Genomic DNA, 15,958 nt, shown 5'->3' on the forward strand with positions numbered 1-15,958 from the left:
GCCAGGGGATGCTCTACGTGTGTAGTTACTTTGTGTTAAACTTTATCAGAATGCAAAATTGGGCACCTTGTTCTGATTGCTTTATATGCACAATACTGCTTTGACCAAATTCCTTACAGTCAAAATTAAGATGCTGCTAAGTTCTGCGTAGGTAAATACAATATTCTTCTTCTGTCACTCTAAATAGACAAAATGGGCAGTGTTACCTTAAAAAATATTAATTCTTTGACAGCTTGCTTATTTATGTATACTCTACTCTATAGAGCATCACAGGACATGGAAAATATAGCTTACAGGATTTCCCCAGCTCCTTATGCAACCTTTAAATCCTGAATTCTGTTCTTCACACCACTATGGATGGCAGATGCTGGAAGTACAATGATTGACTCCAGCATGATAATCATGTTACATTCAGAATAATACAATTGCCAAGAAATATTTCACATGCACAGCAGAGTTCCCAGGATAAGCCTCCTGCTAAGGCATGGCTGATGTTTGTCCTTGTGGCCTTTTAAAAAGTGGAAACCCTGATCTGTGTTTCATAAATCTACCTGTATTTCTTACTTGCAGATGAAGGAATTTAGTATTTGAATTTACTGTGATTGTGGGGTGGAGGGAGGGAGGGACACATGCATGCTTGGTTTTGCCACTAATCCTTTGGAAATCCTTTAGTGCCTTAAGGAGGCAGAGGGGGAACAGACCTTAGGACTACAGAAACTTGTTCAAACCTCTTTCCTGCTTTAGCAGAATTCCTTTAAAATACATTGTGCCTTTGGCTCCAAATATATTTGCATTAGAAATCTGTAGCCATGGGATTTCGAACAGGAATTTTTGCCCCTGCACAAATGTTAGGAAAGAGAGTATACTGTTTCTTATATAGGATGTGAATTAAAAATAGAGCTAACTTAAGTTCTGCCACTGGGATCCATGCATACTAAGAAAGTTGCAGGTTGCAGGTAAAGCCAGAAAAGAAAAAAAGAAATAAAAGGAGCAAGTTTAAACATACTGGATGAAATGCTTGTACCACTGGCATGACTGGCAAATTTCCACTGGCTTCCCTGGGACCAAGATTTCATGCTTGCTTCTGTTTGGCTTAAGAAATGCTCACATACGATAGATACTTAGGCATCATTCTCTCTTTAATGTTGTCGATGCACAAAGGAGGGGAAAAGAGAGGTTAGTAGTTGTGGAGACCTGCCTTGATTTGGAGTTGTTGGGATCTGTGGTATACATCTCTATTCAGTATTGTTCCTCTGTGTAACACAGACTCTTGCTATGGGAATATGAATATGCAAATGTAAATTACAATGTGAGAAGTTACTGCGCAGTGTGCACGAACCAATGCCAAACTATGTTTCTCTACTCTCTGAATTGTGGTCTTTTTTAAAAGAAAGGAAAATATAGTTAACAGGTGAAAAACCATTCCTGTGCAAAAACAGCCTGTATGAGGCAATTTATGTACTCACTGATGGTCCTAAGCAGATCTTAGGAAAAGTTGAATAAACTTTTAGCCCACGAGTGAATTTTATCTTTTAAGTATTACAAATAATTTGTTGGTACAGAACTACAAAAAACAAAAAAAAGAAAGAAAAAAAAAACGAAAGAAAAAAAAAAAAGGCAAAAAAAAATGAAGGCCTGAAAATCAGAGGTGTGGTGGTCTTCTATTTTGCTCCTGTGATGACAAGGAATTTTTAAAGAGTATGTAAACAGTTGAAAGAAAATCATTACATGGCTCACAGTATGTAAGAGAAGACCCAGCATGGAACAGATTTTTCTAGCTTGTTTATAAATTAAGCTTCTGTCTTTTGTTTGGGACTTGCAAAAAGAAACCATGTAAATTAAATTAGGAGTAAAGACGTACTGCAGACATTTGACTGAAACAAAGATATTTCCCCACCTCCTGAGGTATTAATGAGTAGTCTAGGAAGAATAATGTATGGAAATCTTGTCTTTGGAGCTCCAGTACTGTGCAGCTGTGTAACTCTTGCACGGCCAATGGTGAGATGGTAACCAACAGTCATGACAAGTAGTTGTTAGGGCCACAAACTGGGGTCTGTTTGAAGAGGTGCCAAAGAATGCACAAAAAGGCTGGCGTTTATAATGTGAATATGCACTAAAAATATGTACCAGCTAGATGGGGGAGGGAGGGGTGTTTGTAAATAACTGCAAAAAGTTTAAACTCTGACCCATGACCACCTTGTAGCCGGGTGTCAAATTGCTCTCAGCTAAATGAGAAGCTTCAGTAGCGTAAGAGAGGCCACTCTTGTTTTAATCAGTTCCATTAAAACCTTCTGGATAACTTTTCAGCAAAGATCTCCACTCTAAGACATTTGTCATGGATATCAACTGTACATATGTATTAATTTTCAGTGTAACTAGGGAGGATACAGAATTGTAATGAAGTCACAATGTCTACTTGATGATTATCACAGATTTGTAACTCTCACTTAAATTATGTAAGATATATTGACATTTTATCTTGTTAACAAGATGTATTTTTCTATGTTAGTTAAATGTATAATTTGTATAATTTTGTATATTAAATGTATGCATATTTTAAATTAAAATCTTTATAATTTTAATTATTTTAACTCTAAAATGGTGGCAGAGCTTCTGAAATATAGTTGTAAATACAACTTTATCTGTGGACAGCAACCCAGGAAGTCTCCATTTTGAAGAAGGGGCCACCTGGTCTCCTAACAGGATAAGGAGACTGTTACGCCTGAGCTCTTGCTCCTCTCAGTGGAGCAGCTGCCATCCAGCTTTTGCTGATTTAGCAGAATTACTATGAATTGGGAGAGTACCACTCTCAGGCAGGGTGGATCACTGCTCGGGAAGTGGGAAACCTGAGTCTTCCCCAGATTGTGGGGTTCTGGATCCACGGTTCCTACATGCCAGGAGACAGTCCAAATCACCAGTCCATGGGATAGGGTTTTGTGGGGTGAGGAGGACACCACAGCCAGAGATACAACAGTCATGTAGAGCAGAGAGAGGGAGACTGACTCAGTAACTTAGCAGCTCAAATCACTCCTCTGGGAGAAAGAAAACTTGGGTCTCTTTCCCGCTCGCTCCCTTTGGGCTGTCCATGCTTTTTTTATCTGATGATTCTGTTGTAATATGCACAATAGCAAAAATAGGTGCAACATGTACATTGCATGTTCTCTGAGCCCCTGCACTGGGGTAGTCCTGTTCTAGCTCATGACGTTCACACTGTTGCAAGAAGAGTTCCAGCTACAACTGGAGCCAAGCTGGTAAGTGGTACCTTTCTTGTTGGAGTTTTGTTGAAAGTTTTGGTTGTGTGAAGGAAGCCTGTTTCTAGGTTTTCTGCTCTCTCTTGTCTCAACTATCTGGAATAAAGGCCTGAGAGGAAAAGGGTGCACTTTCAGTCAAGTTCTGTCCTCTTTTCATCAAGCTATGTCAAGATAGGATGAGATGCAGTGTCTTCAAGAGAATATACCAAAGCAATATACTTCTTCAAAGTTGCATATATGTTTTTAAGTAAACTCACAGGGTGACAAGGTATCAGGCTGTAACTGGGTCTACTTCTGTAGCACCTAAAACTGCAATTTTATGTCTTAGTGAACAGAAGAACAGTATGCATCTGGTGGCTTAGAACACAGTTCCTAATAAACTAAAGGGCTACAATAGGAAAAAAAAAAACAATTAAAAGCAAAGACAGACATATGATTTTATGCTTATTTCTAACTTGAAAGTTTAATGCTGTTTTCCAAAGCACTGATTTGACACGTTCTCTGAGTCTTGTGGTCTCCTTATGTATCAGCATTAAGATGAATCTCCTAGCTTAATACTGAAATGAATAGCATTATTCTTTGTTATTAAAAAAACCAAACCAAAACAAACAAAAAAACCACAACAAACACCTGAGCAGTTCTAGAAACCTGAACAATGTTATCTAACTAAATCCCAAGTGTAAACAGAATCCATCTTTCTTAGCTTTATGGATGTTAAATAAAAGATGCTCTTCATTTAGCAGATGCATGTACTATGTACAACATACTAGACCTACTATGAGACCATCAGTTTTTTTCTGGAGGTTCACATTAATCTCTTGATTGGAATGAAATATCTCATAAAATGAATATTTTTTGCAATATTTACGAAGACAGGCAAGTCACACATCACACTCCATGTACCACCTGCATATTTCACTAACTGTCAGGGTTTAGTGTCCTGTGAAGGACCAAATTGACTTTTTTTTTTTTTTTTTCAACATGATCAATAAATCTTAGTGTTACCATCAGGAACAAAAGATCAGTGTTTGCCCACATACAAGAGAAGAATTTAAGGAGGCAACAAAGCAATGTCCTAGAACCCGTACTTTTTTTTTTTTTTTCACACACCAGTGGAACCTCCATATGACATTAATATGTTAATGTGATAGCATGGTTTATTAAGTGAGCTGTGGAATCCTGGGCAATATGCGCTTTGAAATGTTAGTCATGATACTGTGACTACTAAAATCAGTGTGTTGGCAATCAATGATCAGTGAAATTTTGACCAATTTCCTAACTCCCCTCCTGTGAACAACACATAGGGTGTTGAATGCACACACAGCATTCATGACAGCGGGTACTGCTACATTATAACAGATGCAGAAAAGACAGATGTTTTCCCTTGATGTGTTTTGGCAATGCACAGGTAGGCTACATCACTGCTTTTTCACATGGTTTTGGTCCATGGGTAGTTGTTAACAAGGAAGATGGTTATCTGGACTTGCTTCTGATGAGGTCCCAGGGACCTGTCTTTAACCTCCCGTTTTTCCTGACTAATTTCTAACTCGTGATTTTTCTTGTGCTGGGACCACCAGGCGTGCCTGTGGACCAGGGCAACAGTGCTGTGTTGCTGGGCTTGTGTTCAAATGGCATAACCATGAGCAGGCAACAGACCTCGTGACTGATCCACTGCTTCAAGTTTGCTTAGCTGTTTAATCAATCTCAGACCGGCTTGTTCCAACATGTTATTTCGGAGCAATAGAAAATGTCCCTTATGCAACTGCTGGTGTATTCACAGCATTCAGAATTGTCTGGGACTGGCCGCATGTGCGGGAGAGGAGCGTCCAGCCGAGGTGTTTGGGATGCAGATGATCTCCTCGGGTGTTGTAAGACGGGTAGTGGGGTCAGGACGGACCTTCTGAAGCGGGCTGTGTCCAGAGTTGAGGGTAACACATTCTCCACCCCTCCCGCTTTGAAGAAATCCTCCTCGGGTTTGGGAAGTGGCATCCCTCACAGCGCCGCGGAGCCCCGCGTCCCTGCCTTGCCCCTCCGCCAGAGCCGCAGCCCGGCCCGGGCGGGCGGCCCGGGGTGCTGAAGGGACAGCTCCGTGGGGCGCGCCGCGCTCCCGCCGCTCCGCGGGGGGCTCCGCGGGGGCGCGCCGGCCTCGCTGGCTTCCGCGGGGCTCGGCGGGGCGGCGGGCCGGGCGCTCCGGGCTCGGCGGGCCGCGCAACAAGAGCCGCGGAGCCGCCGTTCCCCGGCGCCCCGTCCCGGCGGCGGAGCCGGCAGCGCAGGCAGCGCTCGCCGCGATCACTTCCGTGTCAGGGCCGGCCGCCGCCGTGCCCGGCTGCCTGCGCCATCGGCCGCCGTCGCAGCGCCGCCGCGGCGGGCGGGGGGCGGTGGCCGGGGGCGGCGGGGCGGAGCGGGGCCGCCGCCAACCCTCCCCCGGGCACCAGCTGCTGCGGCAGGGAGAGGGCAGCGCCAGCCCCTCGGCCCCGGGGGCCTGGGGCTGGTTGCGCCTCCTGCCCCGATCCCTCTCACCCTTCCTCCTCCTCTCGTCATCGGTTCCCCTGCGGGCGCCGGCCGACCCCGAGCGGCGGGGGGCAGCGCGGAGGGGGCCTGCCCCCGCACCGCACCGCGGGTTGCCGCGGCCGCGCCCCCCCGCCCGCCCGCTCTGCCCGGGCACCGCCGCAGCGTCCTCCTGCGGAGGGAGGCGGGGGGAGTGTGAGTGCGCAAAGTGGGAGAAACTCCCTCCGGCTCCCTGAGGGGGCTGGGGAGATTTGGGGCTTTTTTTCTTTTTTTTCTTCTCTTTTTTCCTTCCCACCCCACCCCCACCCCGACGCCACGTAGCAGCAGGTGCCGGCCGCCCGCCCGCCGGGAAGGACCCTGCTTGCGCCGGCTGTGTGTGCATGTAGAGGGCTCCCTCCTCCCCCTGCCGCCCGCCCCCCGGATCATTCTTTATACCGGGGGAGCGTGTGCACTGCGGTCCTTGCTCTGGGAATTGCTGCTGCTCTTCCTATTCGTCAAGGGCTTTCCAATCACCTGCCTCTGCCACCCTCTCCTCTCCGCTCTTTGTACTTTATTTTCACGTGCTCTTTACTAACACGGCTATTTTTAAATCCCGCTTGGATTTATTTCTTCCTCTCTTTCTCTCTTATTTTTCTTTTCTTTTTTTCCCCCTCTCTCTCTTTTTGGTTTTTTTGGGGGGGTTGTTTTTGGGTTTTTTTGTTTTTTTCCGGGGGGTGGGTGGGGGGAGGGAGGTTAACGTTTGCATCTCCCTCCGGGAAAGATCCCACCAGCCAACCCAGCTCCGCCACTGCTGCATCCATCCATTCATTTTTATGGTCACTAGCAGCCTATCCCGGTAGTAGAAGGTGCAGAGAAGTGGGAGGCAGAGAGAGGGAGAGAGAGAGAGGGAGGGAGAGATCCGGACAGCGAGAATGGCCGAGAGAAAGAGGAACTGGAATAAAGAAGATGACCTGCCTGTGTATCTAGCTAGGCCGGGTACGACTGCCCAGACACCGCGGCAGAAATACGGGGGGATGTTCGCCTCCGTGGAGGGGGCCTACGAGAACAAAACCATCGACTTCGACGCCTACAGCGTGGGGAAAAAGGGGTCCCGGACCCCGCGGAGCGGCAGCCGGCACGACATGCTGGACGGCGGGGACAACTACAGCGAGACCGCCAGCGACATTAGCGAGGTCTCCGGCTCCGTCATCAGCTCCCCGGGAGACCGGGAGGACAAGACCCCGGGCGTGGAGATCAGATACCCCGTGGGGAAAGAGCTGCTGCAGGGCCAGGACAATGGGCAGGTGAGCGGGGCCCCGGGCCGGGGGGCGGGAGCCGCCGCCCCCGCTCGTCGGGCGAGCCGTGCCGAGCCGTGCCGAGCCGTGCCGAGCCGTGCCGAGCTGTGCCGCAGAGCCCCTCTCGCCGGCGCAGGGGGAAGGTGGCCGCCTTCGCGGGGGAGTTTCGACACGGAAGGTCGGGAGGTCGGGGAGGCACGGACCCCTTCTCCCCGGCACGGTGATGCTATCGGAAGAGCCCGGCTGGCCCCTAAACTTGCCTGACCTTAGCGGGGGCGGCAGGGGGGGCGATCCCAGAAATCGTCTTCCTTTGTAAGTGATGGCGATGAGTTTTCTCCGTCTCCCTTCCTGCCGCTAAAACGCTGCCCGTGCCGGGTGGGCTGGAGGGCAGCCGGCCCCCTCGGCGCCTCCCCGCCGCCCCCTGGAACAAAGCAGCCCCCGCTGCGCTCCTGGGCTCGCCGGGAGAACTCGGCGGAGCTTGTCCCAGGCCCACAGCCCGGCTATGCCCCGGCTGCCCCCCGCTCCCCCTGCGTCTTCATTGTCTGCCCGGCGGGGAGCGCGGAGGGCGGCGGGACCGGCCGAACCTGTGCCCGCGGGGTCCCCACCCCGGGGGCGGCAGCCTGGGCTCACGCCACCGACTTCAGGAAAAAGTGCGGCCGGTGGGGCTGCCTGGCCCCTGCCAGCTGTGGTTCTCCATCACACCCTGCTCTATGACACGCAGGCTGGGGGCAGACCCGGGCTCTCCTGGGAATCGGGGCTGTCATTGATTTCCCTTTAGAATAAAACGCGGCCTTGCAGTCATGTCCCTGCGGGGATGCACCCTTTCCCTTAGTGCCCTGCCTGGAGGCTGTATGGCCTGTCCATGCACTGCTCGTTCCACAGGCTACGTATAGTTTCAATCTTTTCTCCCCCTCTTCAATTTGACACGACTGGGGCACTGGTCCTCTCTGGGCTGGGGGCTGGGTGCAGGTGGCCTCCCATGCAGCCCAGTGGGTGCCTGCTGCAGTGGGATGCTGGTGGGAGCAGGCAGGGCTTGGTGGGACGCTGTGCCTTCAATGGTGCTGCTTCACTGCAACGACCTCAGCGTTGCCTTCAGAGGCTGCCAGCTGCAGTGCAGTCTTCCCTTTCCCAGCTCACCTGAATCCCTGTGCCTTTTCCATCAGGATCTTGGAGTGGTGGGAAAGCACGGCACACTCCGAATGTCCCTCATCTTCTGGGACAACCCTGACGCTTCCTGCCCGTCTTCCCTTCTTCCTAGTTCAGCCTGGGACTCAGGGCAGTGAGCACATAGCATGCTACCTCTCCGGATCTCACAGTGCTTCCACAGCTGTCCGGCTTTGGGTTGGACTGGGCAGCGAGGAGGAGGTTGTGGATAAATAGGCTAGATTTTGTCACTGGGTTAGGAAGGTGCACCGCAAGCTGCAGTTACATGCCTGACCCCTGCACAGCACCAACCAGAGCTTTTTCCATGCTCCGAATGGTGATTTTGGGGTGAGATGTGTCAGGGATGTGGCTTGGGTGGGAAATGCCTTGTATCGATGTGGGTGTGCTAAGAGCCCCTGGCTCCTTGTTGCAGGGATTAACTTGGGCAGGCGCAGCTTTGCAATGGCTTTTGCCTTGCCCTTCCTACAATTTTCGTGGGGCCTTTATCAAGCACTATGGGTGGAGGGAGGCACTCTGTGACTCAGAAAAGATGGAAGGGTTTCAACTAGCCACTTTTCCTCTCCAGCAGCTTCTGGCACAGCACCCACCTGGCCTGGTCTGGCCTGGCCAGGCTGTGCTGGGCTGTGCCATCACCCATGGCCTCCCTGGGCACAGGGCTGAGCAGGAAGTGGCACTGGGACAGTGACAGGGAGGGCAGAGCAAACAGTGATGTTAGGGTCAGAGCCATTGGTGGGACAGTGCAGGCAGTGCCATCAGGGACAGAGCAGGGCAGTGCCATCAGGGACAGTGCCACCTGGGGACAGAGCAGGCAGTGGCATGGGGACAGCAGGGCAGTGCCATCAGGGACAGTGCCACCTGGGGACAGAGCAGACAGCGGCATGGGGACAGCAGGGCAGTGCCATCAGGGACAGTGCCACCTGGGGACAGAGCAGACAGCGGCATGGGGACAGAGCAGGGCAGTGCCATCGGGGTCAGAGCCATGGGGACAGTGCCATCTGGGGACTGAGCAGGCAGTGGCATGGGGACAGAGCAGGGCAGTGCCATCAGGGGCAGTGCCACGGGGATGGAGCAGGCAGTGCCGCTGCCATGTGCCGCGCAGTAGGACCCACAGCCGAGGGTCACCCCCCCACGGGCCCAGCCCCGCGGGAGCCCACGCGTGGGACCCGCCGGTGCCCTCCGCCTGCGAGCGGGGCGGTGGCGGAGCCGGGGGGGCGGTGTCTCCCAGCGCCGGTGCGGGAGGGAGGGAGGCTCCGGCTGGATTGATGGGCTGGGAAGGGGGGCCGAGGCGGTAGGGGTGGGGGACAGGAGGGAAGGAAACGCTTCCTGGGTTGAGCTGAGCGAATCCTGCTCCGACCTGCAGCCGAGAGGGCGCTGCTGCCGCCGGGAGAGGCAGCGCTCGGCGACCCCCCCGGGAGCCGCGTCCCTGTTTTATTGCAGCCGGGAAAAAAGGTGCCGGGTTTGCCTGGCTCCCCTTCCTCTGGGCGAGGAAACTTTGCCTCCATTACACAGCTCTGCCGGTTCGCCCCCGCCTCGCCCCATCAGCCGACCGGGCTCTGAATTGTTATTTCCCTTATTACCACCGGTATTTTTCCGCCGGGCTCGGCTCGCTCCTCGGGGTGTGTTGCGTGCGCCTGGCGCTAGCGACAGCCGACATGTCTTACCAGGGCAAGAAGAGCATCCCCCACATAACGGTAAGCGGTTCTCGGCAGGCAGCGAGCCGCTGCCCTCGCTCCTTTGTTAGCGGGGCGGGGAAGGGCGAGGCGGGCGCGCAGCGGCCGCGCAGAACCCCGCGGATGGCGGCGAGGAGCCTGCCGGGCTGCGGGGCCGCGGCTCCCCGGGGCTGGGTGGGCGCGGGCGCCGGTGCCCTCCCCTCCTCCTGCTGGAGCTGCGGGCCGGCAGTGGTTTTATTTCGCGTTTTTATTTTATTTGGCATTTTTTATTCCATTTTTTATGTTACTGTATTTTTTCCTCGCCCCGCAGCACAGCCGGGGCTCGGCGCAGTGTGCCCTCCCGCCAGCCCGGGGCCGGCGGCGGTGGGTCGGGGCCGGGAAGGGAGGGCGGGCCGGCGGGGGCTCGCCCCGGGGCCGGGGGCCGGGGCGGCTGTGCCGCCCTCCCGAGGCGCGGGGCCCTGGGAGGCTCGGCCGGCGGGCGAGGCAGAACAAAAGAGGGAGGGGACGAGCCGCAGCACAACGTGCCCCCGCCGCCGCCGCCCCCCGGCAGCGGGCAGGGGCAGCGCAGCCCACCGGCGGGGACCGGGGCGGTGGGCCGGGGTGCGCTGGGGGTGCGGGGAGATGGGCGGGGGGTGGGGTGGGGTGGGGAAGCGGGCGGGGGGAAAGCGTGGAGAATCAAGGAGCGCCATGATGCCAGCACCGACACCTCTGCGCGCTATTAATACATCAGACATGGAGGGGATCAGAAGTCAAAGAGTTAATCGTAACCGCTCCTTCCCCGCCTGTGCCCGTCTCCCGCTAGATGCTTTTATCCCCGAGCAGGGCTACAATAGAGCGCGCTTTCCGCGCCAGAGGGAAAGGTCCTTCGATTCACAGCGCTGCTGCCCTAATACAGCGGGGCGTCAGGGGCTGGGATAAAGGGCAGGCAGAGCCGCCGGGGAGGGGGCTTCCAGGGGAAATCTCCGGCGTTTGGGCCCGCAGAGGTTTTCCGCAGCACCGCTGTTGGTGGCCAGGCAGGTGCTTGTTCTCCCTTTGGGGGGCTGGAGCAGCGGGTGGCGGGGTCACTGCTGCTGTGGCAGCCGGGGCCGGGGCCGGTGCTGCCGGCGCGGCGCGGGCAGGTTTCCGAGCTGCATGGTGGGTGTGGCAGCTGCCGGGGGAAACCGGGTGGTGAACGGCGTTATTTGAGCCGGTGTTAAACTCGTGAGCACCTCGAGGTTTTCTTGCTATTAAAAAAAAATAATCCATTAGCCAAAATATTTAGTCAGGAGGAGAACAGCCTCCTTCTAAAAGCACAATTTTATGATGCTGAAGTGCTGCATTTATGGTTTTCTGCTATCAACAGGCAGCAGAGCCTGGTGGCTGAGGCTGAGCGTGGGTATTGCAGGGGCTCTGTGGGTGATGGCTCTTGCCTTGGTCCTCAGTGTGCCCTGTGCCTCGCCGTGGCTCAGGGTACCTCGGGATGGGGTGCCCTGGCCGCCCCTGGGGTGGGTGTAAGGTGCTTGGTGTGTGGCTCCACCTTGGTTTGCAGCTGGAGGGTGTAACAGGTTCCCACCCATGGCCAGTTGTTTGCTCTCCCATTTGGAGTAAAAGAAGAAACTGGAAGAATTACGAGTGTTTTGCCCTGGAATCAACAGTTCATTTTCATTTCTTCACTTCTCACAAACTTCCTTCTCTCCTGGTGAGAGGATTGGTGGGAAAAAGAGAGCCCAAACCGCAGTGTGTTCTCTTTGAAATGGGACGTGTTGTAGCTTCAACAAATGAATATTCATTAATGCTAGTGTTGAGTTTTGTGACCAAATCAAAGGCATAAATTAACATTTGTGAAGTTGGCAGGCATCAGGTCTGGGCTGCCTTTTTTTTTATTTTAAAGATTTATGCTTCTGGCCCTTCTCTTCCAGTAAAAGCAAATCGAGCACTCTGTGTTATACCTTGTACACACTGCCTGTCCCACAAGAGCCCACTGGATCTGTCCGGGTGTGTGCCTTCTGAAGCCCCATTCCAGTATGGACAATTAGATGTTTCATCCTGCCATTAAGGAAATACACTGGAGCTTCAAGCCTTCTGGGCTCTGAGGAAATGTGATGGCTCTGTAAAGTTATGCAACAACAGTGATGGTGAAATCATACAAAAGTGTCATTTGTTACTGTGCTTAACACACCCCCTCCCTCCACACAAACACACACTTTTTGGAGCTATACCAGCTTCTGGATTCATTGGAATAGTGAGAAACTCATTTTTGACAGTGTCTCATGTGCCGATACATTGCTGTGGATTTTCCTGTTCGCAGCCCGTGTTCCTTGCACAGGGCCAGGAGCTGTCATGCGCACACAAGAACAGCACCCAATGCTGCCATGGGCACTACCTGCAGTCAGTACCTGGCCGAAACTTCCTCCTGGGGTCAAGGTCTGCAGCATCAGGAGCTTTGTGAGGGAAGAGGCAGAGGCGGGTTTCAGCTCTGAGCAGTGTGGGAGCAGATACCACTCTTGGGAAGACAACCCTGTGGTGTCCTTTCAGCGTTCCTCCCCTTGGTGCATGAGGGCATAACTGCCTCCTTGTGCTTTGTCTGACTGTGCCTTGCCTCCTTACGCCTTCAGACAATTAGTGCCCCTCCTTCACCCCTCTCCCCCAAAGCAGCTTTATTCCTGTCTTCCTATCTCACCTTTTTCCTGGAAGTATCTAGGACAGTAGAGACACAGTGTTGCAGGCAGGCCCCTTTGGCACCAAGCGTCTCCCTGCTCTCATTTACCAAGTTTGCACCTTTTTTTTTTTCTTTTTTTCATTTAATTTCACCTGTGGGGTTTTTTTTCACTTCAGGCCCTGAAAATTCATGCTTCTTACAGTTTATCCTGGTTTTGACTCTGCTGCCCTTTATGCATCCCATGCGGCATCCAGGCTTGCTGTTCTTAGCTGAGCACCAGTGCTGCTCCAGTGTAAGGTGCCATTCAGTTGTGAGTCGGATTGGTGAAACTGAGCCCCTTTGGCTGCAACTACTGTGGGAAGAACCTCTGTATTTGAACCACCAGACCACTCTCTGGGTGATGTAAAATGGAGATGCACTGAACCAGTAAGTGTAAGCACTGCAGTACCGTCCCCTCCACTGTGTTAAAGTGTTTGCGGGGGGTGTCTCACTTTCCTGGTTCAGGAGTATTAGCTGGGGAGGGAGCAGGGTGTGCATTAGGTCAGGGTGGCCAGGAGTGCATCTGCAAGAGCATGTTTCTTGGCCTGTGTAGTACAGTTAGCCACCACATCCATTGCTGAAGTTTTTCTGCATGGGGTGGCAATCTTTTGTGCTTTGGTTGTGCAGGCATGCTCTCGTGCAGACCAGATTTTACAGGATACATCTCCCCGCCCATGGCTTTTAACAGCCCTATTGTATTCCTCTCGTGCAGCATATTACAGGGAATTAAGGGAGATGATGACACTGAAATATCTGTTGCAAATTATTTTGGCTCCTGTGTTTTGGTAGTGCTTGGCACTTTTCAAGCAAGGCCTGAGCCTAGGTGAACTCAAAACTACAGTGTATGTAGAGCACAATTTAAAAAAGGCATGTCTCTTACAGGACTTGTTCCAGTAGCAATTCAGCCATTAAAACATAATCAGCATGAGCTCAGTGAAGAGGAGGTGTGAAGACAACTCTGCTGAGCAAAGGGAGAATAGCTAGTCACCGAAGCAAATGCAGGGAGGTACATGGGAGAGGCAAATGGTGCCTGAATCTCTTAAAAAAGGGAATAGTATTCCTGGGAATGGTCCAAGGGTTGGCATATGAATGGGGGAAGGAGCTGCTGGTCCTGAGCTGGCAGACTGTAAGGCATGGGGAGACAGAGAGCTCAGAAATGTAGTGTTACAGAGGGAGGATCTCATGATTGTGCATAGCAAGCAAAGAGAAGAGCTGCTGCAAGGTGAGAAAAGAAGCAGATGCAGAAAAATGGAGAGAGGCTGGGGAAATTCAGAGGAGTGGGCACAGAGAGTAATTTTAGTGGTAGCCTTTTGAATTGATTGATGTGAAGAGAACTGAGAAGTAAGTAGACTTCAGCTGAAGACATCAGAATACTTTGAGAGAGAAAATGCATTTGTCTGGACTTCTGTGTGGGACAGCGGTCTCAAGCTCACTATTGAGGGTTGAGACCCAAACTTTCTGTTTGGCCTGAGCAAAGTGCTGGGGTAACATGAAGTACTCTGGTGTAGACAACAGCAGTGTGAGAGCTGCCAGCTAACTCGCTTTGGACACCGGGGAGACATGCCCTACAGATGCAAGGTGTGGTGAGTACATGGAATGGGGAACCACAATCCTCACCTAGATTTGGATCTGTTCTGTATCTCCCCTGGCCACGCTTCCCCCCCCCCCCCCCCCCTTAGTTTAACAGTGTGGAGCTACACACAGATTGGCATGTGACTTGCCAAAAGTGTTTGAAAAGCCTGCTGAGTGCTGGGCATGGGAACAGTGTCTCACATTATTATTCTGCTATTGGCACAAGATTCGGACTGATCTGGACAGCACTTTTTGTCCTGCTTTAAAACACCAGGGTCTGCGACTTCTGGATCTCTTCTTACTCTTGAGTATTTGCTTAATATTCAAAGTTACATTTTCCCATCTGTAGCTGTAATAGACTTGACCCCTCTCAGTTTGCTTGTCTGTCCATGAACATTTGTGAATTCACGTTGCATAGTGGGCTGGACTTGAACTTGGCAGCTCTGGAGGTGCTTTAGTTGCTTCAGTGTAAGTTGTTGGGCTTCCAACCACCGTTTCTATGGTTCTGTGGTAAGTCTTTTCCTTTCCTTTTTCTACAGGAAAAAAAGTGGCTGCATCATTCAAGCCACTTCCATCTGGTGTCTTAAATTACATTCGGAGTAGGTCCTTCTGGGGACATTTCTATGGGAACTGAAACCTTTGGCAGAGGGACAGAAAGAAGGGTTTGGGGCAGTGATTCCTTTCACTGCCACAGCAAGTTTGTCAGTCAGTGTCCTCAACAGGACGTTGGGGTTTTCAGTACCATAGCTGGTGCCACCACAGGGAGCTGAGCTGCGTTTTGCTCAAAAGACGGGCAGGTTTGGAAAGAGGACAGTGGCTGGCTGGGAAGGCAGCTGATGTAGTGACGTGATTGAATCCCCTTCTTACAAGTGCTGAGAGTGACCACTGCCAATGAACCACTGTCCTGACAGGAGGTCAAGGTCTGTTTTCTGCTTTGTTGCCATTTCTTTCATAAACATATTTCTATATGTGATAAAAGGGAGAAGCTTCGTTTTCCTTTGCAGGAGTCAGGAGAGCCCACTCGCTTGTGAAGCACTCGGGCACTGGGAGAGTTAGTTGGGATAAATTTCCTTCCTGAGAGAGATGGAAGAGAAATGAGCATCAGTTTATAATCTTGCTATGTATAAAGATGGTGGCCATGTCCCCTGGGACAGAGATACCTTGGGATTATTTTTGTTTGTCACTTGATGCACTTGTCTCAAGACAAAATTTTTGATCTGTAGCGCATGTCCTGATGAGGTTTAAGGCCTCAACTCTTGCTTATGTTCCTACTGAATAATAAATGTCCCCACTGACTTCAGTGAAGTCTACACTCAGTGTAAAGTCTCCTGAGTGTGATAGTGAGGACCCCAGTCAAGCTGGTCACCCTTGCCCACCGTGCCGTGGCTGGCTAAAGGAGTAGGCAGTGCTCAGAGCTGAGACCGTGGAAGGGTTGTTCATGAACCAGTGCTGGTACCATGTGAGATGAGGCAGCAAGCATCACAGCTTGCTATGACTTGCAGGAAAAGCAGGTATGTGAGGCAACATGAGAGCAAAATGTGTCTAAGTGCAAACAATATGCATCTGTACCCATTGCATTTAGTCGATCATTAATTACTATTGCTAACATTGTATTAAAGGGCATTTTCTACTACTGTTTCCCTTGCATCCACCTCCTCTGTCAGAGGAAGGATTCCTTATGGTGTCAGCCAGATTTTGACCATGACTGGTTCTGAAGCTGATGCGTCCCAGTAACCTGATGCAGGTTTCTGACTAGATCTTAGATAAAACACATTCAGTTCAGTGGCACACAGCAGCCAGCCATGCTGTAAATTGCTGTTATTTTCTCCCAGGTTTTACCTT

At 51.8% G+C, this 15,958-nt stretch overlaps 1 protein-coding gene across 3 annotated transcripts in view; it reads left to right on the forward strand.

Annotated features, from left to right (window-relative positions):
• The first annotated feature begins 6,519 nt into the window (after positions 1–6,519).
• CRMP1 (collapsin response mediator protein 1) overlaps positions 6,520–15,958 on the forward strand; it is a 50,744-nt gene continuing 41,305 nt past the window's right edge. Inside the window, exons 1-2 of one of the 3 annotated variants that reach the window (XM_080373461.1) lie at positions 9,098–9,231; positions 9,270–9,888. In XM_080373461.1, the coding sequence (XP_080229587.1) occupies positions 9,850–9,888 (39 nt within the window). In that variant the 5' untranslated portion in view covers positions 9,098–9,231; positions 9,270–9,849. Of the gene's footprint in view, positions 7,043–9,097; positions 9,232–9,269; positions 9,889–15,958 lie in introns of those variants that run through there. The other 2 variants (XM_080373460.1, XM_080373462.1) reach the window with 2 other exon arrangements.

This window comes from Falco punctatus (assembly GCF_963210335.1).
Source record: "Falco punctatus genome assembly, chromosome: 1".
NCBI classification, from domain to species: Eukaryota; Metazoa; Chordata; class Aves; order Falconiformes; family Falconidae; genus Falco; species Falco punctatus.